This window comes from Falco biarmicus, chromosome 10, assembly GCF_023638135.1.
Source record: "Falco biarmicus isolate bFalBia1 chromosome 10, bFalBia1.pri, whole genome shotgun sequence".
Taxonomy (NCBI): Eukaryota; Metazoa; Chordata; class Aves; order Falconiformes; family Falconidae; genus Falco; species Falco biarmicus.
This window is the reverse complement of record NC_079297.1, coordinates 23,932,858-23,959,339: the sequence shown is the minus strand read 5'-3', so window position 1 is coordinate 23,959,339 and position 26,482 is coordinate 23,932,858. Positions and strand designations below refer to the sequence as shown.

The 26,482-nt window shown below is 42.0% G+C and overlaps 1 protein-coding gene across 3 annotated transcripts in view; it reads left to right on the top strand.

Moving 5' to 3' along the window:
- The window catches only part of LGR4 (leucine rich repeat containing G protein-coupled receptor 4), an 81,548-nt gene that overhangs the window by 26,106 nt on the left and 28,960 nt on the right, over window positions 1–26,482 (top strand). For all 3 annotated transcript variants that reach the window (XM_056354036.1, XM_056354039.1, XM_056354037.1), the window contains exons 2-4: window positions 9,261–9,332; window positions 24,456–24,527; window positions 26,118–26,189. In XM_056354036.1, coding sequence (XP_056210011.1) covers window positions 9,261–9,332; window positions 24,456–24,527; window positions 26,118–26,189 — 216 coding nt within the window. The remainder of the gene's footprint in view (window positions 1–9,260; window positions 9,333–24,455; window positions 24,528–26,117; window positions 26,190–26,482) is intronic.

Below are 26,482 nucleotides of genomic sequence, written 5' to 3'. Positions count from 1 at the left end.
GAAAAGAACGTGACTGGTAGGTGGGCATAGAAAATGGGACCAACGTGGGGCAGCTGGAGGGGGCTCCAGGCTCTGCTGGTGATGTTGGGCAGGTTACTGCACCGCTGCCTGCTTGCTTTCCCTCCTGGGCTGTTTGTCTTGGCCCTTTAAGCAGCAAACTCCTCTAGGTGAGGAGTGTCTCCAACTGTATTTGTACAGGCCAATCATGCTGACATGTTGAACTAGGGCCCTTAGCTTCTTGTTGCAATACAAACAGGAGATGATAAGACCTGTGCTCCTTAGAGAGATAGCAGGAGTACTTAGGAAATGGTAATGTATTTGCTGGGTGGGAATTCGACCTGTGTCTTAGCTAGTCACAGCCCATGTTGACTAAGGCTTTAAGTATTTGGACGTTTCCTTTCTTACAAGAATGTTTCCTGGAAGATGTGGACAAGGAAACATGCTCATAAATGAAAAAAAGGCTTTTCGTGACTGCGAAATGGCTGTGAATACAGAACAGGTTTCTGTGATTTTAAAGTGTTGCAGGTCTGTGTGACTGTGTCAGAGGTAGTAGGACCACACTTCAGATAGTTGGGGAGAGAAGGAATTCCAAGGAGAAAAATCCACATTAATGCAAAAATGGGTTTAAATCTTCCATTTTGTTTTATCATTAACAACGTTGTCGGTGTTCAAAGGAACAGCAGATGAATAAGAGAAGGAGAGATGCGTTGGGCCATGGCAGTAAGGATTGGAGATACGGGATCGTTAATCCTGCGGAATCCCAGCTACCGGCATACCCAGAGGGGCCCTCAGGCTGGGACCTTCCCTCTGGGAAATGGGCAACTGTACTTGTGCAGGCCTTGTCGCCAATGGGGAGAGCATAAATTTTAAATACAACACCAGTCTAGCTAATTGGGGCATCGGTGTCCTATTAATATATACACGTTAGCTAATAGTATGGGCTGAGGTAGCCAAACCTTGCAGTAATAGATGGCGGTAGTCCATAAAAGGTATGAAATTAATTACTCAGCGTATTACTTCTAACTCTTTTATAGCTCAAATACTTTCCGAGTGTAGGCTCCTCTCTAAACATCATCTTTCCTTAGCCTGATACTCATTTGCCTGCTGTTTAGGTTTTCCTGGGATTTCAGCTGTGTTCATTGGATTCACGGTGCAGGCGATTACCCTTCAAAGCAGCAGTTGTGAGGTGGTGCTTCTGGGAGAAGAATCCTTTGCTTCTTGTTATAAGGAAGATAGAGTAAAATAAAACGCAAACAAGAAACCAAGCTTTTTTTTTTCTTTTTGGTTGAATGAGTTTAATTAGAATTTCCTTGCTGATCCTCTAGGCTTTCTGTGCTTTCATTACATATAGAGTAAGATGAAGAAGTAGGACAGTATTAACGCAAACTCATTTACTCCGTCCCTTCAGTGGTTTTATGTTCAACCTGAAGGAACTGGCTCAATAGGAAAGTAGGTCTGACCCAGGGATGTAATTCAGCTCGTGGTCTCCCCTGGGACTGGCTGCTGAGGTGTGTGATTTGGTTGAAAATTACATTGCTTTTCAACATGTGAGCGTGTTCCTACAAGGAGTTCTGCACTGAATGTGTTTCTTCAAGACCGTAGCACCGCAGTACATCTTAGATCGGTCTAACCTCGAGCTTCCCTGATTTATCCTCTCCGCGCTGCCCACTCTTCAGGAACTCTGCCTCTCCCTGCTGCCACAACACCTGGCAGAGGTGACCTGGACCAAATTCAAAGCACTGAGCATTACCATAGAGCTACATATAATTCTGTCCCTTTTTTCTTTTTTTAAATTTTATTTTATTTTGGATAAGCAGCAAAGACTTACTGGTCTGGCATACTAAGGAAAATGTCTGTTGTTTTGTCTTGTTGACCTTCACTGATGCTAACATAATCAGGACATGATTTATGTATCAATGGTCCCAGTGGTAATGGGTGGCTAGTTGTTCCTCAGCATTTTCTGGTGTCACATTGACTTGCATTTGCAATAACCTGGCTTATCTAATGTAGTTTCTAAAAATATTAACAGCTCCAGCTTTTCTTCGTACTACTGAAGCTGGATCAGGGTTATACTACCTGGGGAATTTTACATGAGATTAAGACCTTTTACCTAATGGTTTTGTACAAGTAGGTAGGAGGGCTTTATTCAAATACAGATAGCTCTGCCTAAATCATTTTGTAAGTGTTATAATTAAATAACTCGGTGGCAGAGGGCCCAGACCTTGGAAAAGACTGAATGGAGCCTACAGTATTACATGCTATTATCTATCAGCAAACAGGTTAAGCTTGCTCAGAGGGAGTATTTTATAGGATTTTAAAGGTGCCTTGTTGAAACATGATCTTCTTTTCTTCAACAAACACTCCCCCCTCTCCTTCTCCCCTTCTAAATTTCACAAAAGATAGAGGTTAGGTGGAGAGCCAGAAAGAAGTTAGCTATTAATGAAGTGCAGGGAAGCACAGGGGAGTGTTTGGATTTTATTTTTGAAATGGCCAATCTCGGTTGGGTTTGGCTGAGATGTAATTTTCCTTCTCTTTACTAGATACTTCATGTTTTTCCAGCTTTTTTACAAAGTGGAGTATTTTAAGTCATTAGCGTGCCTTCTGTACTAGGATGCCATGTACAAATGTGGTGGGAAGGTCCGTGTGCCCCCAGTTCAGTGCAGATCCAGGCATTAACAGCTGGGGCTGCAACGCAGGATAGAAAGCATATCACCAGCGTTTCTTGTGAGTTGTAGATGTGCCAGCACACCAGAGCTGGGTAGTGAGGAAGGTTTCTGTGCCTAAAATGTGCACACCTTTTGGCTGGGGAGATGCAGTAGGTATTGTTGGGGTGGGGGGTGGGGTGGGAACAAACCAAAAAAACCCTGTTGCAGCTAAATGGCCCTCAGTCCAAAGAGACGGGCATCGCTTTCCTTTCAGTGCCCATTGGTTACTGTGGGTCGTTAGCTTCCATTCTCTGCCTATATCTTGAGCTAATTTGTTTATCATTTTTGCCTGTCCTTTCTGTACCCCTCTACAGGAAGCCTGTGTTTCCCATTTTGTGGTCCCTTTTTGTTGTTGCAGCTTTTCTTCTCGTGCAAGAATTATTGTCCCCCTCCTCTGTTTCCATCATCTCCAGTCAACTGTCCTTTCTAGCTAGAATGCTGCTCTGGTAATCGGTAAGAAAGACATGTAGGATAAATCCAGCAAGGGTCAGGCTGCTTTATGGTAGAGGCAGTACTATAAAATGAGACAGAAAGCTATCTGTGCCCTGCTGGAGATGCTGTGACACGCTGTGCATTTTATCTAATTTTCTTTTGCGTGGTACCACTGATGAAAGCTGTGACTGAGGCCACTTTCTAAAGATAAATAAGAGTTTCTAATTTTAAAAAGTGAGAGAATTAGTAACTTGCCATTCAAGATACAAAGTATTTCTGCTCATCCTGAAGCCTAGGAAAGCTTGACTTCGGCTAGTGGTAGAATAAAGAATCCTTAAAAAAACCCAACCCAATAACCCAACCAAAACTTTCCATCAGGAACTGGAATTCTTGCACAGGAGGAGTAAAATAACAAAGTTTAAGTACGTTCTATTGCCTGGTTCAGGTTTCTGAAGTCTCTGCTGCTGGTTGCTTTAAGAGATGGTTCAAATCTGCTTTATTCAGAGAGGAGAAGTGGTGCTAAGTGTTTTTACTGTGTCCACCAAAGGTGCTTTCCTCTCCCCAACTGATTTATCTCATTTGATGCCCATTTTCAACAGACAGAGTTTCTTCTAGATTTTAGCGTCCTTACTGGTTAGTATACATACAAGTAGTTTTAAAGACTTAGAAGTGTTTCTGTGTTAGGTGGAAGCAGGGGACCTCGCTAAACTAAGCTGGAAATAAAGACTGAAGTAGTTGTCAGAATAACCTGAAGGAATCTACTGAAGCAGGCTGAAAACAGCAAGTGACTGCTGGAGTACTGTGGCTTGATGTTTCACCTTTGGCCTGTAAAAATCAGTCTCTGCAGATGGTGATGGTGTCACCTGGGATGCTGAATAACATCTTCAGTAGGTTTGTTCAAGCTACTTGTTTTAGTTGGGGTTTGGTGGTTGGTTGTGGGGTTTTTTTGCCTTTTCTTTTTTTTGGTAGTACCTTCCTGGAAGGACAAAACTTCTGACTGACTGCAAGAGCCTTATTTATGATTCAGAACTGCAGCGACAGCAGCAACAGTGCTGCGGGAGGGAGCTTGGTTGCGTCTATATTCTGGTGTTACATCTCTTCTGCCTGAAATGGCGTAACCGTAAGGCTGTGATTCATGTGATCCCCAAGATGCAGCCTCTTCTTGCTAAAGAGGTTACCACCTTTGGCTGCTCATCGTTTTAGTTCCGATGCCAGCTCGTTGCCCGATCATGCCCTTGAATGTTTCCAGGGATGGGGCATCTACCACCTCTCTGCCTTGGCTGAAGCCTGGCTGCTGAGTACGGATAAGGCTGGTTCATGGCTAACTGCTGGGAGGTGCAGGTCTACCCCAGCTTCCCCTTCGTTTTCCTGACAGATCTATGGTGTAAAACGATGGCATCGCTGCCGCCTTCTTTTCCCTGTTAGAGCTGTTGTGTCATTTCTGTGCTTTTCAGGGAAAATGCCCCAAATATAAGCATGGGGCTGAGTTTAATTTCAAGACAGAGCTGTAGGTTGCTGGGGCTGACAGATCATGCTTGCAAGTGATGAAAGAAAAAGAAATTTAAGATAAGCCTTTCAGATACTGCGTCTGAACTTCAGCGTACCGTTAAAATTTAGGATGTATGTGGGGTTTTCTCGTGTTTTGTTTTATTTGTTGTTTTTAGGGGGTTTTGTTGTTAGCAATTTAAAAGGCTTGTGGGTGTTGGGCTGTTTTTAGGGAACTTATGCCTGGATTTAACAAGCCAATCCAGAATGGCTCCTTCAGCTTAGTCCTGCTGAAATGGGGCGTTAGGCGACTGCTGATGTGATCCCTCGGTTGGGTGATAGCATTATTCCTGTGGACACTGCTAGAGGCTGGGAAACTACTGTTTGCTGTTTGTTTTGTTCATTCATAGATCTTCATTTTATGTATTAGGACCTTAATTGAGCTCTGGGCTCATAAGCCTTTCTGGTACAGTGGAGTAGGTAGGGCAGCTTCTCAGTGGAGATTTCTTGGACATATCCAAGATCTATACCAAGATTTTATCTTTGTTACATGGACAGCCTTCTTGATTCTGCATAAACTGATTTGTTTCAAATTTTAGGAATAGTAAATATTTTCTAAACTGAAAGCAGTAGAAAATTGGCAAGAACTATTTTTTTTGGACAGTGGTTTTGGGGGGAACGTTTGCCATTATTTTGTCTTAATATATGGTGCTAGTCCATTTTTGTTGTAATTGTATACATTATGCCTTGTTAAAAGTATCTTTGACATTAACTGAGTAAACTTTTTAGAGAGTTGTTAATTCATCTAATTTTAGTAACATGGGTGTTTGCTAATATTGTTTGTAAATTCTTCCACTGAAGCTTATGAACTACTTAATATTTCATAACCAGCAAATAGTGCCCATGAACTCATTCTTTGACTGAGGATATTTTGTAGAGTGAAATGAAAAGAAAATAAACTTGTGTGTGAAAAACCCCCAAGCAGATATTGTGTAAAAACCCAAATGTCTGATTTCAGCTTCTACAATTCCTTGTGGTTTTCCCCTTCTATATCTGTTGCTTCTTTTGCTGAAAGTGCGCTTGAGATATGAGAAGGTGAAAACACACTAATCTTCTACTACGTTAAAATGGTTCTTTTTGGCAGTTTTTCAAAGCATGATCTACCCAAGTCTGTTGATTGGTGAAGCACTGGCAATCAGTTTGTCATTTCTGCAGCAAAACTGCTTTTACGTAATGTTTTTAATTAAACAAAAAAATTATTCTAAAACTTGTATGGCAATCATTAAGAAACTTTGATAGTTGGTGGCTGGATGTTCCCCAGAGTCTGGGAACTGTTGCTATGAAGATTGACTTATTTACTGAGTAGGAGTTACTATCACATGTAATGAAGGCAAATACAGAAACTGTGTAGTAGTTGCAGCTTTTTAGCAAGAAATCATGATAAGCAGTCCCTGCAGATTCACACAATAATGCTAAAGACAGAATTGCAAAGCGTCTTTGTGCCTGTTCTTGTAATAAACGCAGTTTCACTGAAAATAGATGTCAATAGAATCTGTGGATATCGATGATGCCTCTCAGATCTTCATTGTTAAGGTCTTCTGTTACGTGCTTATATCTGAAGAGTCTATTCACCATACTAAAATGGTAGATGCTGACACTTGGAGCTACAGGCAAAAAAGATTCTTTGCTAATTTCAGATCCCAGAGAAAGCTGAAATTACGTAGAATTTGGATGTCGGCCATGCTGCGTACCTACATCGTTTCCATTCGTTTTGTTTAGGATTGCACATGACGCTTGGAAAATCAGGTGTTTATAGCTCTAAAAACTTAAAGACCATTGGTTTCAGACGGATGTGATTTCCTCTTCTGTCCTAAAGAGCCATCACATACTGTAACAGATGTGGTTGCAGTAAAATCCTTGACAAAGTGATGTACAGCCATTCATAAAGTGCTTTCTGATGACACATACCATTGACTTATTTTTACTACCACCATTTAATACATATATACGATGATAGGGTTTTATATCCCCTGGACAGTCTTTTGAGAGAGTTGTGATTTTCTTGCACAAGTTGCTGTTTCTTAGGATTCACGTAGGGTCTCTGCTCCCTCCTTACCCTTCTGCCCTATTCATCAGCTCTTCCCAGTTAGTACTGGGAAGAGGATGTGTGGTCCTCCGGAGAGGAGCCGACTACCCTGAATGTGTGAAATGCATATCTTTGTGACAATTTGAAAAATGTATGTTGAGGGGTAGGGAGGATAAAAGTTGCAGTCTCCCGTGGAGCAGACAGCTGACGATTCATGTATCTGATACCTTTATTTACTTTCCTGCACAAGAAAAATGTCCTGTCCCCCCAGCAACTGCAGCATCTCACGGTACCCAAGCTGCTGCTGAGACACAAAGCACCGCTTAAAGCAGGCGGGCTGTGGAGTTCAGTAATAAATCATCTCCAGTTCAGGTCCTTCTGAAGCTTAGAGAAGTTGTCTGTTGTGCCATCCTGGATTTTCTTGGTATTCTCTCACAAGTGGGTTTGTTTTGGATGTGCCGAGCCAGCCTTATTTTGATCTCCACCGCTCTTGCGGTACGCTAGTATACTCTTTACAGCTGCTGAGGAATGGCTCCCTTGGTTTACACTGCGGTATGAGGAATGAAGTTTTGGCCTGCTCTTCAACAAACATTAAGTTTAAAGAAACAACTGCATCTAGGTTTAATGTAGAAGTGCAGCGTTCGTGTCAGTGGTGCTGGGGTCCTGTGCTGCTGTGCTGGGGGCAGCAGACCAGTTACTAGTTACGGTTAATCTCAACACAAACTCACTGGCCTCATTGACATTGTGAACTGCTGTGGGGGAATTTTTTTTTTATTTTTTTCTTCCCCAGTAACTATGTTGGTTTTTTTAAATACAGTGCCTTGTGTTGTTAGTGTAAATAAGGAAACCTATTTTAATGAGCTGTGTTAGACATTATGGTCTGGCAACTGGAGGAACAACCTGGGCACTCCTTGCAAAAAGTGGTTTAATCAGCTGCTGCAACAGTTTTGGTAGGTTCTGTGGTACTGACGTGGCATTTGGTTTGTCACAGCATGAAAGAAGGCACAAATGTCCTGTGACACCATCTCTTCAGAAGCAGCAGCACCACCCCTACCACCCCAGTGCTCCTTGCTCCCCTTCAGGGCCTGACTGAGGGTCGGTGCCGAGTCCTGTCACGGATGGGGGCCGTGGAAGGTACCCTGAATGTGAACTCCTTAATTTGTCAAGGGGGGTTGTTCTTGCTGCTACAGAATTCTTCAAGGATTTGTGCCCTTCTGGTATAGCGAGAAGAGTTTAAATTAACCTTTCTCTGCCTCATCAGAAGTGGTAATTCCAGTTGAGGCAGATGTTTGAAAACTAGCGGTGGCTATGGATGAGTGAAGAACATATGCCCCAGCAGTAGATGAGGGCTGGCCGAGCTTTTTAGGTGGCAAACAAAATCTGCTGTCCTGCATGCAGTCACCAGCCCTCCAAGTGTTCATGCAGGTTCTTCAGTGGTACTGGTTGACAGTCAGTGAGATGGAAGGGGTGGTTTGGTTTGGTTTGTTTGCTTTTGACCCAAAATATGTGGGGAGGTGGCATGTGGATGCTAGAGAACAATGTGTGGAAGATGACAAGCAGAAGGAATCACAGGGCTGTACTAAGGAGTCTCACTGAATTGCTCGTTAAACAACATGTTAAAAAAAAAACCAACAAACCAGTAACCAAGTAGAAAGAACTTGGGTTATGTCATGAATTGTTAGGCAGTTATGAGTTTAATTATCAAACTGAATTGTTTTCTTGCTACTTTTACTCACGTTGAGTAATAACTTGCTTGAGGACTAGATTATCTGTGATGGTTATGTAGGTGTGAGCTGAGGTGATGGCACCAAGTTTTGCCACTTACTGCTCCTTTGGAAAGAAAAAAGGCTGAACAGGTCTGCATACCTATCATGTAAGCACTTGCTGCTGGCCTGTCTCTGCTCATGGACTGAGTGAAATCTGCTTAAAACTATTACCTCGAGGACTTCTGTAGGTTTTGTAGAAAAAAGATGACTGTGGTAGAGCTAGGACATGTTTCTGCTATTCTTGTCAGTTGCTCCAAAAGCCATGTTGCCAGAAGCTCTTTATTAAGACCCAATGCATGCATTATTGTTATTTTTTTTAAAGACATTGTGGGATGGAAATTTGTGTTGTGGGTGGTCACAATCTTTTTTTTTCTTTTTTTAATTTTTTCATATGCTGTGGTTTTAGAGCGGTCTTAATAATCTGTGTTAAAATTGTATGCATGTGTAAGTTGGTAAAAAATAATGCTGGGGATAACTGTACTGTAGATCCTCTTCCAAACATGCATACCCTGTAGTTTCACAGTGAATTACTTTGCTTAAAGGTGTCAGCAAACTTTTATATCAGCTTCCCATTATGTAGGTCTTTTGTTGCGTCTGGATTCTCAAATTACTGTGCTCTGAAAGTTGAGCATGCGTATTTCTAGAAAGAGAGATTACCATGTGATGCTAGAATTTTTTTTTTTTCTATTATACCTTCTGCTTGGGATTTCTTTTTCTCTCCTTCTTTTCCTAGAGTGTAAAATTCCCTTACTGTTTTTTGATAAATTTATGTTTCTTCTTCTCCAGAGATATCAGCATGAACAACATCACAAGGCTACCAGAGGATGCCTTCAAGAACTTTCCCTACTTGGAAGAGCTGTAAGTATTTCACACATGTTAGAGTTTTGCTGCAACATCAGATGGCTGCGTGAAGTGGAAGGTGGGTGGGGAAATAGTGTTGAGTTGAGCTGTGAACAGAGAAAAGCAATTATATACTTGAAAAAAAAAAAAGAAAATCCTGTACATGTTTGGAAACCGGAACAGTAAATGCTACTTACAAGGGACTTTTTACGGTAATTATTTTAATCATGGCTAGAGCGATGACACATAGTAATTACGGTGTTATCCAAAGATAACACAAGAGGTGTGTAATTACCATTGTTTCCGAAGGAGCTACAGTATAGCTGTTGCATAAGTTCCATAAAATTTACTGAACATTTACTGAGAAAACAATCATTTACTGAACAGCTTGCTTTCCTTGCCCCCGTAGGCTGCAGCTGCAGTGCTCGCGAGCCCATCCTGACCGATGTCAGAAATTGAAGCTCTGTTGGTACAGGGCTGCTTGTTTTCAGCTTCTCTGGCAGAAATTATTTCTCCAGTTCCCATCTCCCTCTTGTCCTGCTCTGTTTTTAGGTTTTTTTTAAGATCTTACTTAGGTGATACTTGGACTTGTGAATCCTTGAGCTGCACTGAGGCTCACATGCCTGGTGTTCTGCTGAAGTGGTAACTGAGATGCCTTTGCAGAGGTGAAGCACCCTTTCAGAGCATCGCCCTGAATTAGATGGGTTTCAGAGTCAGTGAACAGGGAGAAGGCTTTGACTTTTAATTACTTCAGTAAGTACTACTATGTGACAAGTGACTTCTGTGTGCGTTAGTTTCCTTATCTATGAGGAGAGGGTAATGGTTCAACCTTTGCCAGAGAGTGTTGAGAACTTCCAGTAATAAGCAGGACATAAGCCATCACCATTGCAGTTTGCTCTGCTTCTCTTGAATTTTCAGTGTCGGCATTTTTCATATCAAAGGGCATTTAAAATATAAAGTAAAGCTGTCTTTATTTGTGAGTTTGGCTACACTGGAGCTATGAATGCTGTGTTGAGAGATCTTTCAATAAAAGCACCTTAGGGAAGGAACAGCTCGTGTCCCTAAAGAGACAAACCCTTAGGAAGTAGGGAAGCATTCTTCCAACTTGACAGGTGAGGAAACTCAAGCAAAGAAATTAAGCCATTTGTAGAGGGCAACAGGATAAATTAACCCCATAGCAAAATGGCAAATAAAGCCTTTTGACTCTGATTATTTGCTGTAACCAGTACAACCACTGCACCTCATTGGAACAAAGATACTGAGAAATTGGTAAGAGATGGATCACTTGCTCCTGAAGAAAGGCTTGCGTTCCTGAAAGCTGCTCTGTTTTTCTTCCTTGCACTCCAGCTATGCTAGTTAGTCTAGTAGGGTGTGCTACCTCTCCTTCACAATTTTGGTGTCTCGTATCCTGATAATGTAGCAACTACCATTACTAATTCATTTAAATAACTGTGTTTTCCCTGGCTCTTAAGTAGTTTAGACTTGGGTCAGTACAATTGTGAAGTGCAGTTGAGCTTATTTATGTCAGATGAATTGTCTGTGATACCTTATTTCATGCTTAACAGGTTCTGGTTTATTCCCTCTGGTCTTGGGTATTATTTAAACTTGAGATATAGTTGAAAATATCTCATGAAAGAAAGTAGATCTAGGATTTCAGATGCTGCATGTATGTAAAGGACACAATTTTAAGAAAGGCTCTATGGCTTGAATACTTAATTTGAGAAAAAAAAAAAAAAAAAAAAAGAAATGGAAGCCTGGGAAGGCTTGCTTGGCTCAGAATATACACTAGCCAGCATTCCCTACGTGCTTTATAAAGCTGCCGTATGTCTGTATGTTTTGTTAGACTGCATTTGTAGTCCAGTTTTTTTCCAAGTTCTTCATAGTTAGGCTTACACTGAAAGTTGAAAAACCCAAAGAATTCCGTTTTCCCAACTCCAGATGACTGGGAGATTTCATTTCTTCCCTATAAGTAATTAAGCAATAAAACCTAACTGGTGAGCGTGCATGTTGTGTAACTTCCATAAACCCTGGGGTGTGTCAGGAGGTAAATAGAAATGGCAGAGCCTTCAGCCATCGCCTGTTGTGCTTGTTGCCTAAGCGCCATTTGCTACGTGTACCTCATTGTCCCCCTAAATTCTGGTATTTTGGTTTGTGAAAAAAACAGGCTAGCATTAAGCTCAGAATTATCTGTGAACACCCAGAAGTTTTAAATCATTTCTAGCACGCTTACTTGATACGTTAAAGCAACTAAAACAAAACCCCAACCACTCTACAGTAAAAATAATACTTGCCAAATGTTTAGACTTACTTGAGTTGATGATCATTCCTTAGTACAATAAGAAAAAAATATAGTTTTCATTTTATGTTCGAGTTAGCTGCTGCAGCTGCAGAGGTAGGAGAATCTCCAGGAAGATTAAAAAGAAAAACTCTCCAATTCAACAGCTCTCACAGATGCAGAAAGACAGGAAAGTGACCATGAGAGCAGAGCTGTGAGTAGCCAGTATCTGTGTGTGGTACTTTTCAATTGAAAGCCGGTAACCGAGACTTGTGAGCTGTTAGTGACGTTTTGCAGCAGCAGCCTGCGTTAAATGAGAAGCCTCTTTGCAGAGGCTCTGGCCATGCCCATCAAGAGTGAAATGAGGAAGGTTTCTTCCTTTTCTTTAAAGACCTGGTTATGGTCATCCATGCACAAGTAAACTGCAGGTTCCCTTGCTTCAATTAATGTTCTTCCTAGAGGGAATATTACAAAGTAGATTGAAACAAAAGCAGCTTCCCTTCACCAGTACCGGACACATTTTTGCTATATTCTGCCCATTTTTTTTTTCTCTGTGGGACAGGGCACGGAAGTTTCAGGGTCTTTATTTTTGCTGGTTGTGGACAGAAAACCCCAAACTGTCGTACTTCTTACGGTACAAGCACAGTTTTCCCTCTCCACTCTAAAGATGATTGCAAACTTTTTTCCTGGCTTTTATTTATAGTTGAACTGATCCAGATTCTGACTGCCAGGCACTAGGAAAAGTTGCTTTTTCAGCACAGAAACCTGGGTGTGAGTCTCCACACCAAAGAAAAAGAGACATAGTTAACGCAAAGTGGTGTTGAAATCTGTGCTAGAAGTGACTTTTCCATCTAGAGCTTTTCCCCAGAATTGCATGTCTAAAGCAAATGAAAATCCCACGAACTAATGGGAATGCAGTTAAGTACCCACACCACTATGGACTGGAGAAGCGATTTGTCCAGAAGACAGCCCCGGATACCTTTCCCTTTATTCCGTGCTTTAGCCTTGCCGTTTGTCAAATGCTGCGGGAGGTTAGTCCCTGGCAGAGTTAGTTAATTAATATTGCAAAATAGTATCGCAGAATTTAATTGAATGTAAATGGGAGGCAATTAGATGTATTATGTAGGCAACTGAGTCTTACACAGAGCACATATAAAGAGGATGGGATTAAAAAATCATAGTAGGAGCCATTTAAAAAGGGGTTTGTCATTTCCTTAATGCAATGAATTATTTGGTAGTCTGAAGAGACTTCAGAGGATGCTTTTCCAAATCCTAAAGTGAACACTAGCAAATAAAAGGAAAGAAGCAGCGTACCAGACTTGTAAAAGCTGGCTGCTCAATTAAAAGGTGCCTTCTATGTCACCAAAGGGGGAGCGACCTGGGCGCTTTGACTTACGCATCCTGTCCTGTTTTTAGATGTGCTGGGTTAATCTGGGGGCCAGGTGGAAGAGGACAACTGAAATGGAGCTAAATAGCCGTGTTTAGGGAACTGACTCCCCTGAGAAATACCAAATTTGCAGTATAATCTCACTTCTTGTACCTTTGAGAAAGTGCCCTACTTGCTCTCAGCCTCGCCGTGCGTGTCACCGTGTAGCACGCTTATCATATGTCTGTAGGATCCTTGCACTATTTATAAATGTTATAAAAATTCTCCATCTCTGTGTAACTGATACCCATCTGGAAGTAATTTGCAAGTGATTGAAACAGCAATGGTCAGAGTCAGCAAGGAGCAGACCACCAACAGTTTTGCCACAGCAGTTAATGAAGTGTATTCTCCAGAAAATGCTAACATAAATATGCTGCAGCCCTGAACTTGATATGGAAACTAAAAATCCTTGAAGAACTTGGCCACAGTTTTCTAACCACACCTTAAAGTATTTATAGAAAGCTAGAAGAGGGAAATATAGTTAGATAATGGGGTTTTTTTGGAGAGCAGAAACCAGTTTCCAGTGTGAATTTTTAACTAGGAGAGCCAGGCTGTGTTAATGTTTTGATGCTTTTCTAAATGGTTGCAGTTCCTTCTAATATTGTTTTCTAAAGTAATCCGAAGGATTTGAACTCTATGATAATCCCTAAAAAGACACTCTCCCATCAAGGAACGCAAATCAAAATTATTTTTATTTTTGGCCAGTTTTCCAGTCTAGCTTCAGACAGTCGAACCACTTGAATAAGGCGAAAGTCTCCCTGAGTTAATGACTTTTTACCCTTGTTATGATTTCCACTCTTAACCCTTTAAAAATATTGTTGTATTACTTGCTATGCGCTGGCGGGGAAGGTTTAGATGATGAGGGTTTGGCTTGTCTGGCTGTTGGTCCACGTGCGAGGCGGTGGGGAGGCAGAGGGCAGCAAGCTGTCCTGCTCTCTGTCAGTGGGGTGTCCGTGACAGAAGCACGTGGTTGTCCAAAGGGGAGCCCTGGTCACCCCGCAACCGGTCAGTCCTGGGCCAGCACTGTGACCTTCTCCAGCAAGGGTTAGGGAGGATGCTCTCTGACTGTTGTGGTCTTGAAGACCGTATTGTGCCCAGTAATACTGCGAGGAAAATAATCCCTCCTGAAAAGCATCAAGAGGCAGCAGTGCTCAGTTACCTTCGAGATGTGTGCTGATGCCAGGGTCTGCTGCGTTTCTGGGTTTTGTTCATAGTTTCGCTTCTGTGACGCTACCTTCAGAGATACATTTTTTTTTTATTTTTTTTTTCCAGTCAAGGGAAGAACTTCATGGAGATCTTTATTTAATGGTTGGTGAGAATGGTTAGGGAAATCAAGTGATAAAAGGAAGAAAGTTTTCGCTTTTCTGAAAGACAATGCTAATCTGCTTTTGGAGAGGTGAATAAATGGCAAGTGAGAGACCGCACACATGCAACTGTGACTTTTCAGGGAAAGAAATAGTGCAATTGAGCATTTGCTTGACTATTTAATTATATCCATGCTGATTACAGCACTAAGAGGTCCTGCTTAAACATCTTACCTTCCCCCCTCACCACCACCACCCTCAGCGAGAGTCTCTGATCACAGCTTTTAATTGACAAAGCATGTTTTAAGAACCTAAGGATTAATTAAAATGCATACTGGCAGTGAAAATGAGGTGTTTTTGCCATAAGGTTGTAATCAGGGAATATCTGCAAGGGAAATGTCTAGAGTTATTTTTCCTCTTCTCTGCAGCTGAAGATGACCACCTGGCTGAAATGTCACAGCTGCTTGCTTTTGTAGTATCTGTTTCAGTGTGTAATTTAGATGGTCCCCTTCCTTCTAATACCTGCATCGGCACCAACTTGTATTATCCTTGGGGAGGGAGGGGGAGTGTCTGTCATTTTTTATTACTTTGGTTTTATGAATAAGACGTGTTTTGGAGTTAAGCCAAGGCCACCAAGGCTGAGCTGTTAGTTTGGGATGCAGTGTCTTTCCTCACCCGGCTCTGGAACGTCTGGTGGAAGGAGGCTTTTTTCTGTCCTTCAGCATAGTGTCTTGAAGGTGGCATGTGAATGTTGATGAGATGGTGCAGTTTCTCTCCCTATCATAAACACGAGTCATTCAGGATTTGTCGTTGGAAGCTGAATGGAGACGAAGGGCTTGTTTTGAGTAGAAAAGGTAATGATGGATCTTCATGAGGAAAGTTGTCCTGATGCCTTGTGTTAGCTAGCTGATGTGTGGGAACTGAGGCTGTGGTTAAACACTCTCCTGTGAAACTAGTTGGTACAATTGGAGACGTTACCACCGCATATCTGGCTATTCAGCCCCACTAGCAGAGACTGAGGAACGAGACGAGAGCTCTCTTCAGCTGCTGTGTTACAAAGGCAGCCAGCGTAGACGTCCTCTGTTGATATTTCAAAAATAGCCGGGTGACGTTGGGTTGGAAGCCGATGAGTGCTCTTCATCCATCTGCCAGCTCCGAATATTTGAACAGCTGGAGGAGGTAATTTCCTCAGTTACTTCAGCTTGAATTCCGAGAGGTAACGTTTTAATGAAGAAAATGCAAGGTGTAGGTTTCACGTGTGGTAGCAAGTTTAAAGCTTAAGCTTTGACTTGACCAGCTAGCATACATTAGAGATGTTTGCTGCCTTGTGTGCACCGGAGCTTCAGAAAGTGCGTGTTGTAACTTGCACCTTCGAATTCTAGTCAAGACAAACCTTTAGGCAAAGACTCCCAAGTAGAATTAACCACAGTCAGCTAAGATATTTTTAAACTTCACCTACTTGGTCTGCACTAGATGCTAAATGATGTTTAAAAACATGTTGGGCAACCTGTGTTTAATTAGTGTTTTCTTACCGTGCAAGTCCTAAATCAGTTTGATTCTGGATGAGTTTCAATCTTTCTGATACAAGAATGTTATTTCTGTAGCTTGGAAGGTTCTTACTGTGTCTAACAGTTGCATATTTTTCCTGTTTGTGGGGACAGATGCTAGTAGGTTGAGTAAATTCCATTGGTTTTAGAAGATGAGGAAGTTTCTTTCCAGTTTCTGTTTCTACATGTTAATTTCGAATGTTGGCATGGTTGTGTGTAAGGTTCCCAACGCTGGTAGTACTTTTAGAGGGAATCGAAACTTTTTCCTTATCTGTCGTCTTCGAGTTTCAGTGTTCAGCGTTATTTGCACATGCGCATGCACACAGGAGCTGGCTTGGCTAAATGGCCTGGAGGCTGAATTTTGTGGTGGTGTTATGCTTCAAGACCTGTCTTACGAGCCTGAATTTATTATGCTGCCTGAGCTGCCAGGTTGGGGCTGTCAGAACGTATAAACCAGATAAGAAACTTCTGGAGGCTGAGCAGTAGCCTCAGAAGCTCTCGTGCTGCGTCTGTCCAGGTAGGGTCCCCCAAAGAGTGCTCGTCCCATGCAGTCTACCTCCACCTTTTGGGTGCAGGAATTTGAGTGTGGGACAAAAGATGTACGTGTGCAGGCAAGCAGGTGGCCGGTTCCAGGCTCAGGCCTCAAAAAGAGTCACATGTAGCTCCACAAAAACCTTAGATAGATGGAAAAGCAGGGGAAAAAAAAAATCCTGTATGTTGGAGGTAAATGCATTGCCCCTGTGCTCTGAGAAAGTAATTGGGTGCATTCTGTCATCATAGTGTCATGGTGCAACACTGTACGTCACCGTAAGAAGGCATGATAAGGAATAAAGTAATTGTTTTTACCTTCTTTCCTCCCCTCCTCTTGGGTGGTTATATTTTGTTAAGTTTTTTGTGAGTACTGAGGTACTCTTGCCTAATTAGCATTGGCAGATCTTGTCCTGGCATGGAAGTGGTAACAGTACTCACGTAAAGTTCTTTTCTTGGCCTTCTATATTAAAATTCTAGATGATTCTGATATTAATTTTTTTCCCCCCAGCTGAGAGAAGGTTAACAATTGACTTAAGTCTGAAACAAAGAATCATACTGAAAATTACTCCCATTTCTTTATGGTCATTCATTGTGAAGCTGTCAACAAAACCTGGGGCTTGTATTTACCCAGTATGTATCTGAAGTGGTTAGAAAACTGGTAACAGAGGATTAATTGCCAAATACACGTAGATTTAAGCCGCTTCCACATTTTGCAGTGTCAGTTGCTAGATGCATAGCTGTGCAAAAGATCCCATGCCTGGAAAGCCAATAAATACCAAGGCAAGAGATGGTACGGAAAGATTGGAGCAACTTTGCGGATTTACTATCTCAGCAGTCATTTTCTCACACTCTCGTGTCTAACGATCAGCTTATTTCGTGATCTTGGAAATCTTCTGAACATCTAAATAGCACTCTCTGCTAAAAGCACAAATCTGTAGTTGATTCAGTTTTTTTCCTAGTTGATCAAGACCGAGCTTGGTTGCTTTCATCTCTGTGTCTCTGCTGTACAGACTAGGTAAGTGAAATGTTATTTATCATTTGGAAGGAGCGTGTTGATGCTGGAAGAGCTCCTGTCAGTGCAGTGTAGCAGCCCATCTGCTGGTCCGTACGGGCAGCAGAGAGCCCGTCTCCCTCATGTGCTGCCCTCTGTGCTGCTCGTGATGAGGCTGGTGTCGAATCCACAGATCTCTGAGTGCCGGACTCCTCTGAACTGGACCTGTCCACTACAGATTCCCCTCTGCTTTCGCAGCAGCGCACTGCTGTGGAGGTTGCTCTTACAGCACTGTGAAGTGCCCCTGATCTCTCAGCATCCACCCTGAAAAGCAGAAATTTTAATATTGGATATGGCTTTTTGAGGGGATGGGAAGAAGAAATAAAATCCTGAAAACCAGCCGCCTCCCCCCTACTCTGCCACTGAAGTGCTTAAGTTTGGGCGTCATGGTGAGAAACATGGAATGTTTGTCTCAGTTAGCTCTTTCTCGAGTAAACACGGTGATGTCTGTAATGATTGATGATTGTGCAGTGAGAAATTAGAGGGAGATGGAAATCCAGAGCGGCAGAACCTGTATCATCAGCATATGGAGGCTCACCCGAGCGCCTTGAGGTAGCTATGGAGGGAAAGGGCTACCACAGGGCAACATGTGCAAAGGCAATTAGGGAGATGGTGGCACATTTTATAAAAAAAAAAAAAAGTAGTTTGCTTTCTGCTTTGGAGGTGAGAAAAATCGAAGTTGCTTGCTGGAACAACTTGTCATTACTGCTGTAGATGAGTTGCTTCCAATTTTCAAGACATGGTGTTGTTGATTGTTTAAGACATGTCCTTGTTAGAAAATTTGTACAAACATGTGGTTTTTTTGCTGGAGAATACTAGCTGGGACCACAAAGGCAGCTTGCTTCAACAGCTCTGATTGTATAATTGTTTTAGGTTATATGTATTTCCTTCAGCACATATGTGGTGTAGCCTGGGGGCTCTGCTTCAAGGAGGTCTTGCCCAAATGCAGATACCACTTGCAAATTCAAAAATAGAGCATGTTTTGCATGGATGGGAATGCTTGCTTTCTTCAAAATCCATCATAATTTATGTCCCTGTTGACAAGAAAATAATATAATTATAAATATTCTTTGATAATCCCTGAAAAGCAATATCATAGAGCCATGTTTTTGTCTTGCAGTGGGTGCCGGCGACTTGCTGACAGTTTAACAGTAGAATTTATGGACAAGCTTTAGACTGCTTTTAATCTATCAGTTCGGTTTACTTAGACATTTTAAATTTTTTAGACAAGGAATGCATTTTGAAAACAAGTTATTACCCTGAAGTCCAGTATAACTGTGAGAGGGCTGTAAATGCTGGAAAGGAAAAGCTCAGGAGGAGAAGTGCCTACTCAGCTGGATGGAGTTGGTGCAGTTTCAGTGCTGGTTGTAGTTAATCGCTTTCTTTTTCGGTCCTGATGCGTCTTGGCTTCTGTACTCATGATTTTATAAATAGTGGGTGAGGTTGTATAATACTGAAAGTACTGCAAGCAAAGGAGAAGGATACAAATGCCTTTTCCATTAGCAGCAGCAGAATAAAGTATCCATTTAGTTAAACTGGCGTGGAAAAATTGGGAGTAGTAGTCTGTAGGTTATTGATGGCTTCACAGCAGTGTAGCAGGCTGCAGCTGACAAAAGTCCCAAAGGGGCTGTTTGCTAATCGCAGATAAGCAAAACGAAGTTTAGTCCGATGATAACGGCTTCCACTGACCAGCCCGGCCCCTTGCACAGCTGCCCAGCTTGGGTGGGAGCCGTCAGCGCAGGCATGCGCCCTGGCCGGGAAGGGGGTCTCGGCTCGGGGGATGCGGTGAGCCCCTGCTCTTCTCCTGCAGATGACCGTACCTCTCACGTAAAGCTTCAATCTTTGATGAATAAATGGTGGCACGTAACTAACTGTGCATCACCTCTTAAGGAAACCAAAATCTGTTCCGCAGTGGCTGCTTTTCTGGAATAGGTGGAACCTGAAGCTCTTTCCTTAAGTTTGAGAAAATTGAATCCATGATCCCCAGCCGGTGTGTCTGAGGCATTTTCAAAGGTTACTTTTGTTTCAGGAGAGCATGAAGTAAAATTCAAGTTGGTGTCGGAAGCACAAAGAACCCTGAAAATGGTGATGTTAGGGACAGGCATGTGAGGATGGCAGAATAGCTTGAAGTCAGCAAAACCCTAGAGAAATCGCAAAAGTGCAAGTGGAGAAGCAATGAAATACTTTCCAGTGGGATGAAAATAGGTAGGTAAAAGTTGGAGAGCTAAAAAGATCCTGAGTGGGCAGAGGGGCAGTGGTGCATGGTCTGTAAGGGATGTGGAAAGCTCAGCCTTGACTTGATCTTGAATTAGGAGTCTTAGGTCTTACCAGAAAGCAGCTGATGTACAAATAAAAATAATAAATCAGGTGACTTACTATGACACGCCAGGATTGCAATCTCTGTCCTTAATACGAGTTTTCATTGAAGTACGATTACAGTTGATCCATGGAAAAAGTAGACAGTGTATTATTACCAGAGACAAGATGGACAGATAAGGTTAGGAGGATCCCAGAATACCACCAGGAGGGGAAAAAAAAAAACCCCAACCCCCCAAAAAAACCCCCAAAAAACAACACAGCAAAACCACTTTGTGTATGTGCATGAGATACCCGGAAGGACAGAAGGAGACCTAATTCTTTGTTCAAGTAACCTGACGTTCACCGCCATCTGGCATGCAAGACAAGAAGAGAGGTTTCCAGGTAGCTTGTATTTCATCCTATCAAAACGAGAGTGATGGTTTTAATTGTTAGAGACAAAAATGTATCCCTGGGACATCCTCCCTGATTTTGGCGTGACATCAGTGATCAACTTGGCTTGGTTAACATGCAGCCGGGTTGCCAGATTCATAGTTGCAGAAGTTTTAAGTTCCCAGAAGAGAGAAGGCAGTCTTTGCTGCTTTCAGAAGACTTTCAGTGCAAAACGTTATGTTTGCTCCGTATTCTGGGAATGAGATACCGTGGAAAATAATGCCCCAGCCAGACTGTATCATGATTTGTGTAGTAACAACAGTGACCTCTGCAGCTGGAGACCACTGGCCGTGTCACTTAAAATAATGAGTAGAGGCTATTGCTCACCTGTATATGATGGGATAGCGGAAGTATTTTGTCCCCTGTATGTCCTACTCTGTTGTCCTGCTGTGTTGAAAGAGATTCTGTCTATTTGAATTTGTCCAAACTCACAGAAATTTTGTCCCATTGGAACACTCAGTTTTTTAAAGTAGAGGACTACGGTGTTCAATACTAGGCTTTTACAAGGAGATTGCTGACCTAGAAGGAAGGTACGGAATGTAGTTGTAGGTTACAGCTGTGATGCCGCTGCAGAAACCTCCAGGGTGTAACTCAGATCCACTAATTCAGGATACCTGTGCTCCTGGGCAGAGTTTCCAAATGAGGGGAGTCAGGATTGAGGTAGCAGGAAAGCTCCTGTCCAGTGAGATACCCATTTACACCCCACTTCAGGTGATGCCTGGAGAAGAGACAGCAAATGAAGTTTTTGTAGCGTAGCAGGGCTCTTGACAGTGGTCTGTCCTGCCTGTAGTGTCTCTGTGGGTGAACCTGTTTTCCAGTCCTCTCCCTTCTGGAGAAGGAGCTCTAACTAATGGGGATGTGCCTGGACTCAATAACAGTACATGGACTTTTGGACCAGGTCTCTGAACCTGTTTCCACTCGGGATGAAGAGAGGGATGGTTACATCGCTTTTGCTGCATGAATGTAGGGCTGCCTTCGGGTGCTGCTTCGTTGTGGTATGAAGTTGTCCCACCACAGAGAAGAAGTTTCCAGAGCTGGTCCTGAGCAGGTTAGTGAGTCTTGCAGCGAGGAAAGTTGCTGCTTTTCTGTTGTGCTGGCCTTTGGGGCTTGGTGAAGCTGTGATTATCCTTAGCCTGTTTACTCTGTGTGTGTGTGAGAGAGAGAGAGAAACGGTGGGCCTTTTAAAACACTTGGTTTATACATGATATTTGAAAATCTGAATGCAACTATTTTTGAGGCATGCTGAAAGGGGGTAATGTGGAAAACCTGACTGGACGATTTCAGTGATGTCTTAATTTGCATGTTGTACGTGTGCTATATTGCATGCTCATATTTTTTCATTTCTCTCTTGTAAAACAAACCTGGTTAGGTAAAGAGATCTTTCCATCCTCTCGGGTGCTGCATGCCGCGGCAGAGGGAAGCGCGCTGAGAGCGGCGCGTGATGCGTTGGGCTTCGCCTGCTGGAGAGCTGCAGTGGAACAAGCAGCCACGCTCCCCAAGGCTAGGGCCTGAATGATAAATGTATATTTGGCAAACTGATTAGTAAAGCCTTTGCACACTTGGCTAGTTGTATCCTGTTTCCTGGAAGGTTGCCAGATGGAGGAGGAACGGAAATGTAATGGATTGCAAGGGTTGGTTGGTTTTGTGTGTTGGGGTTTTTTTTCTGTTGGTTGGTTGCAAAAAGGCTGAATAAACAGGAGTTGCCTTGAGGTAGGCAAAGTCTTGCCATTTGAAGTCAAGCAAGCCTTGCTGTGGCTCAGCTGTAATTTGTTTCCAGTGCTCTGTAGCTCGTGTTAGTGACACTCCGTGAGGTTGGGGGAGGCCATTCAACTGGATTTAGTTTAGCTCTTTTAAAACAAATTGTAATCCCCCACCTCTTCGGGGGGAGGGAGAAGTTCCAGCAGATGCCTGCCGAGCCACCCGCCGGCCCAGTTAACGGGGAGTCTCGGCAGAGCTGCAGCCAGAGCTGCCTGAAGCCTTTACCAGAGCTGCTGCTTCTGGAATCCTGTGGTAGGTAATCAACATCAACTAGTAGTGTCTGAGTGCCAAAATAATTTGGTGCTATACCCTCTGTTAAATTTTGCTTGATTTAAGGATTTCTATTTTGATGTTTTTGAACACTTCTGCAAAACAGGTGTTTATTTTTAGATTAGTGGTGCTCTGGTGTAGGGACCCAGCATGTGCCACTAGTATTTCTGTTTACAGTGAACTTCTTGGGAAAGAAAGCCATTAAATGCTGCAAACTTCCCTCCACATCCCTCCCAATAAAGTTAATACAGTTGATTTTGGCAGCTACTGACAACAAAATGGGTTTTAGGGGAGTGTTGAGTTGCCATCCAGAATTTTTCTGTCCTGTTAAAAATTCGAAGTATTTGAAAAATGTTACAGCCCTGAAATCCTGAGGTTGTTTGCAGACAGGAGATTTCAAGAATAAGTATAAATTGATTCTTTTAATTTTTCTTCTGGCTTCAGAGCTGTTTGGTTATACACAAGCCATGCAGACAACCTTTTTCTCAGCAGTCAGGAGGTGTCTTTTTTTTTTTTTTTTTCTTTTTTTTTTTTTTTTAGGAGAGGACGCTGAGATTTAAGCTTGGAATGTTGGAGCCATAGCTGTAGTGATTGGAGTGGGCGTAAGAATACAAAGGCTAATTAGCAAGGTCTACTTTAACAAATAACAGTAACACAGTTTTCTAAAGTGGAATAGTATCTGCTGCTGTGGTCACCTTCCCGTTCACAAGAAGCCATCCTCTGCTCCCTTGGCTTATAAATAAAGCAATCTACCTTTGACAAATAGATTTGATCAACATAACTAGCATCCTTTGTATCAGGCAGCATGTTATTAAGTCATTTGCTGTGTTGCAAGCACCTTTATGTAGGCATCAAATACTTTGGGTAACCTCTTAGGTAGTTAGAAATAGGGACTAAAATAAAAACGTAATAATGTTCCTGTGTTCTGGCACGCTGGTACTTGAGATGATGCTCTTATTAGTTCTTTCACTTGCCTCTTTGAAATAGTATTTTCCCCTTAGTGTGGCTGGCTTGCTTCACAGCACCCTGTAGCAGCAGAGGTGGGGTTTGATATTCTGTAACCTTTGCACATCGACTGGTTTTTAATTATTAACACTTCCTGCATTGTACGGAGCATTTCCACGAGATGATTTCATTGCACGACCTTCTCCACCATTGCTCTTGCTTAGCTGGGATATGGAACCAAGTCTGAAAGCAGATACTTTGGCTGAAGCGATGGCATCTTTTGGCAGCTATGGATTGCCAGGTGTTCTGCATTATTGTCTTTTACCCTTAAAAAAATACCTTGTGTCACAACTATTAGCCGCTCAACAAAGGCTGGACCACACAAGGTCTGCCGGTCAGGGAAAGGGTAAAAAGATTGAAGGAAAAAAAAGAGCGGGGGAAGGGGGAATGAGTTGTCTGAAAGCAGCTGTTCTAGCTGCTCTCTGCTTTGTGTTCTGCAGTGTCTCCTGTATTTATTACTTTCAATATCGTGGGGGTTTTCGCAATTTACTTTGTGTTTGTGTTGAGCAGTCTAAGTTAGAAACAGGCCACATCCTGAGAGAGAGCGTGAGAGAGCACGGCTGAGGATCCTGTTCCCTTTCTCCCTCCCCCAAAACAGTTTTCTTTCTTGAAAAACTTTGTCCAAATAGCTGACCAAAAAGATGAAATATTACCAAGATTACGTCTTGGTATTGTCAGCAGGCATCCTGTCAATTGTCAGCACTGTGAACGTACTGCCTGCATGTGAATATCATCTTCACATTTGTGATTCTCATAGAAACTTTCCCCTGCCTTGTGCTAGCATCTAGCCATTTGTACTGAACTGCATAGTTGCTTTAGAAACTGCTATAGATTAAAAACTATAAATTAAAAACACATGGGTACCAGAGCATGTGTTTCAGCAGAGCAATGCTCAGAGCCGGAGGATCACGTTAATAGTTGGTAAATGCACTTTGAAAACCTAGTACCATAAGAAGATTTTTTTTTTTTTAATCATTCTGGGTTGTGTTTTTTTTCCTAGGATGTTTGCAAAAGTGTATCCCTGAGGCAGAGTAATGCATTCTTGTCATGAAAAATGTGCAGTGGCTAAAATAACTGTTGCAAACTTGGAAGATCATGAATATGGCATAACTGAATGCAAAATGCTAGTTGCTTGCAAGATTTGATATATTGGTGATTTTCCTTGTTAGATGGTTGTAGAAGTACTGTATTTTGTGACTGAAATTATTATTGCAATTTTTTTCCAGGCGACTGGCTGGCAATGACCTTTCTTTTATCCATCCAAAGGCCTTGTCTGGGTTGAAAGAACTCAAAGTTCTGTAAGTAATCGGGTTTTAGAGCTTCGTAGCTAGCTGTATGCTTGCTTAGTGCACAGCCAACCTCTTTACTGGTAGGCTGGAGGAAAATTTTTCTTGGCTCCCCCCGCCAAATTACAGCACTACTTTTTTGTTGTTGTTGTTGTTACAAAGCCTGCTGTAAGTGGTGATGATGAGCAGTGGTGAACTTGACTAAACTGTAGTTATTGTGTTTAATTAGAACAGTTACTTGCTTCTGAAGTATATTTTGTAGCAGAAGAATCCTAAAAGGTGTATGTAAAGCTTTTTCTCCTCCACCCCCTCATCTTACTATGACTTACACTTACAGGTGCCCAGACATTAACAGGTAGTACTAGTATTTACAGAGATTTAAAACACTGTTTGACCTTTAAACCATCCCATACCACTGATAAGAAATAAGTCCTATCATTTGATGCTTCTGTAGGTGAAAATGACTATTAGGAAAAAAAAAAAAAAAAAAATTAGAATTGTGTGCCCTGTTTCCCATATCTTGTTTTCCTTTCTGAGATAAGGATATTAATTTCAACTGTTTTTCCATAGCTAAGGATAAAAAGAGCTTTCTGTTGTTGGGGATTTTGAAAACCTTTCTCCAGAAATGGTAGCATTTATGCTGATGTAAATATTTTCAGTTGCTAGTAGGGTAACAGATAGTTAATTAAACAGATAGTTAAAAAAAAAAGTGTAAAAGGACCCAGAAGTTGTAACAGAAGAAGCACAAAGAGACAGCATAAGTGGGGTATGGATGAGGAAACTGCCCATCTGCAATATTACTTATGATGATTTGTAAATTGAATGCAGAATGTCAAGGCTCTTGAAGGTACATCCGTCAGGATGCTCGGCACTAGAAATGCCCGAAATTCTAGCAGCTCTTGAAAAATTTGGGACTTGGATATTAATTGTTAACTTGTCCATTTGCATTTTACACCAGTATGCCCCAAAATCTAGTAAGATTTATAATGTGCGAGATCTCAGTCATTTACATTCTCTTTATAAAAAAAGAGTTCATCATGCAGTAATATGTTGTCCCATAAGAGAAGTTCTTAAAAGACAAAACCCCAGCCTAACGTAATTCAGCTTGGCTCTAGTTTCATTCTGTGTCTTTTTAATGTTGTGCCCAGAGGTGCTTTGTTGTGAACACACTTTGTAAATTAATTGTTAATGCACTGTGTATTGATGCGGCTTGAAGAAAAATTAGAGGTTTGTGTATTTTGTAGCATGTATAGGGTGATTTCACAAGAAAATAATAAAATATCATTCATTGTAGCAAATTTGTACTAGTGTTAAGTTGTTCAACCTCTTCAGTGAGTTCCCAGGGGAATTTCAGTGTGTTATGTCAGAGGCTTGTTCTCTGCAAATTAATGCTGTTAATTAATGAGTTGTAAATAAAACTGAAATAGGCCATTTTTTTGTTTCATCGTTGCCTTTGGGTATCTGGTCTGGATAATTCTGCGTGCTTTTGAGTATGCTAGAAGTCTGTGAAACCTTAACAGGACCATGGGCTCTTCTGTCACCTTTACTGTTGATAAAGATTATTGTCAAATTCTGCTTTACTGACACAGTGGCTTTTTGCAGAACACTACAGAACAACCAGCTGAAGACTGTACCGAATGAGGCCATCAGAGGATTAAGTGGTTTACAGTCCCTGTAAGTTTTTTTTACTTTGCTTTTGTTCTTGTATTCTTCTCCAGGTTCCACTTTCAGACCCTTTGTACCCGTTTGCTTCATTCTGTAGAGTTTTGAAGTGTAACCATGTATGTGTAATGCCATACCTGGACTTTCTGATACTGCACTTTCAACTGGAGCAAACTTACCCAACTGAAGTCCATGAAGAATTTTATTAGTCACCTTTGGTGGGGTGACCCAAATCCAAACTCTTTCAAAACCCAAACGCAAAGGTACAAGATTGCTGTATAAATGCACTGGCGGTGGAGTTAAAC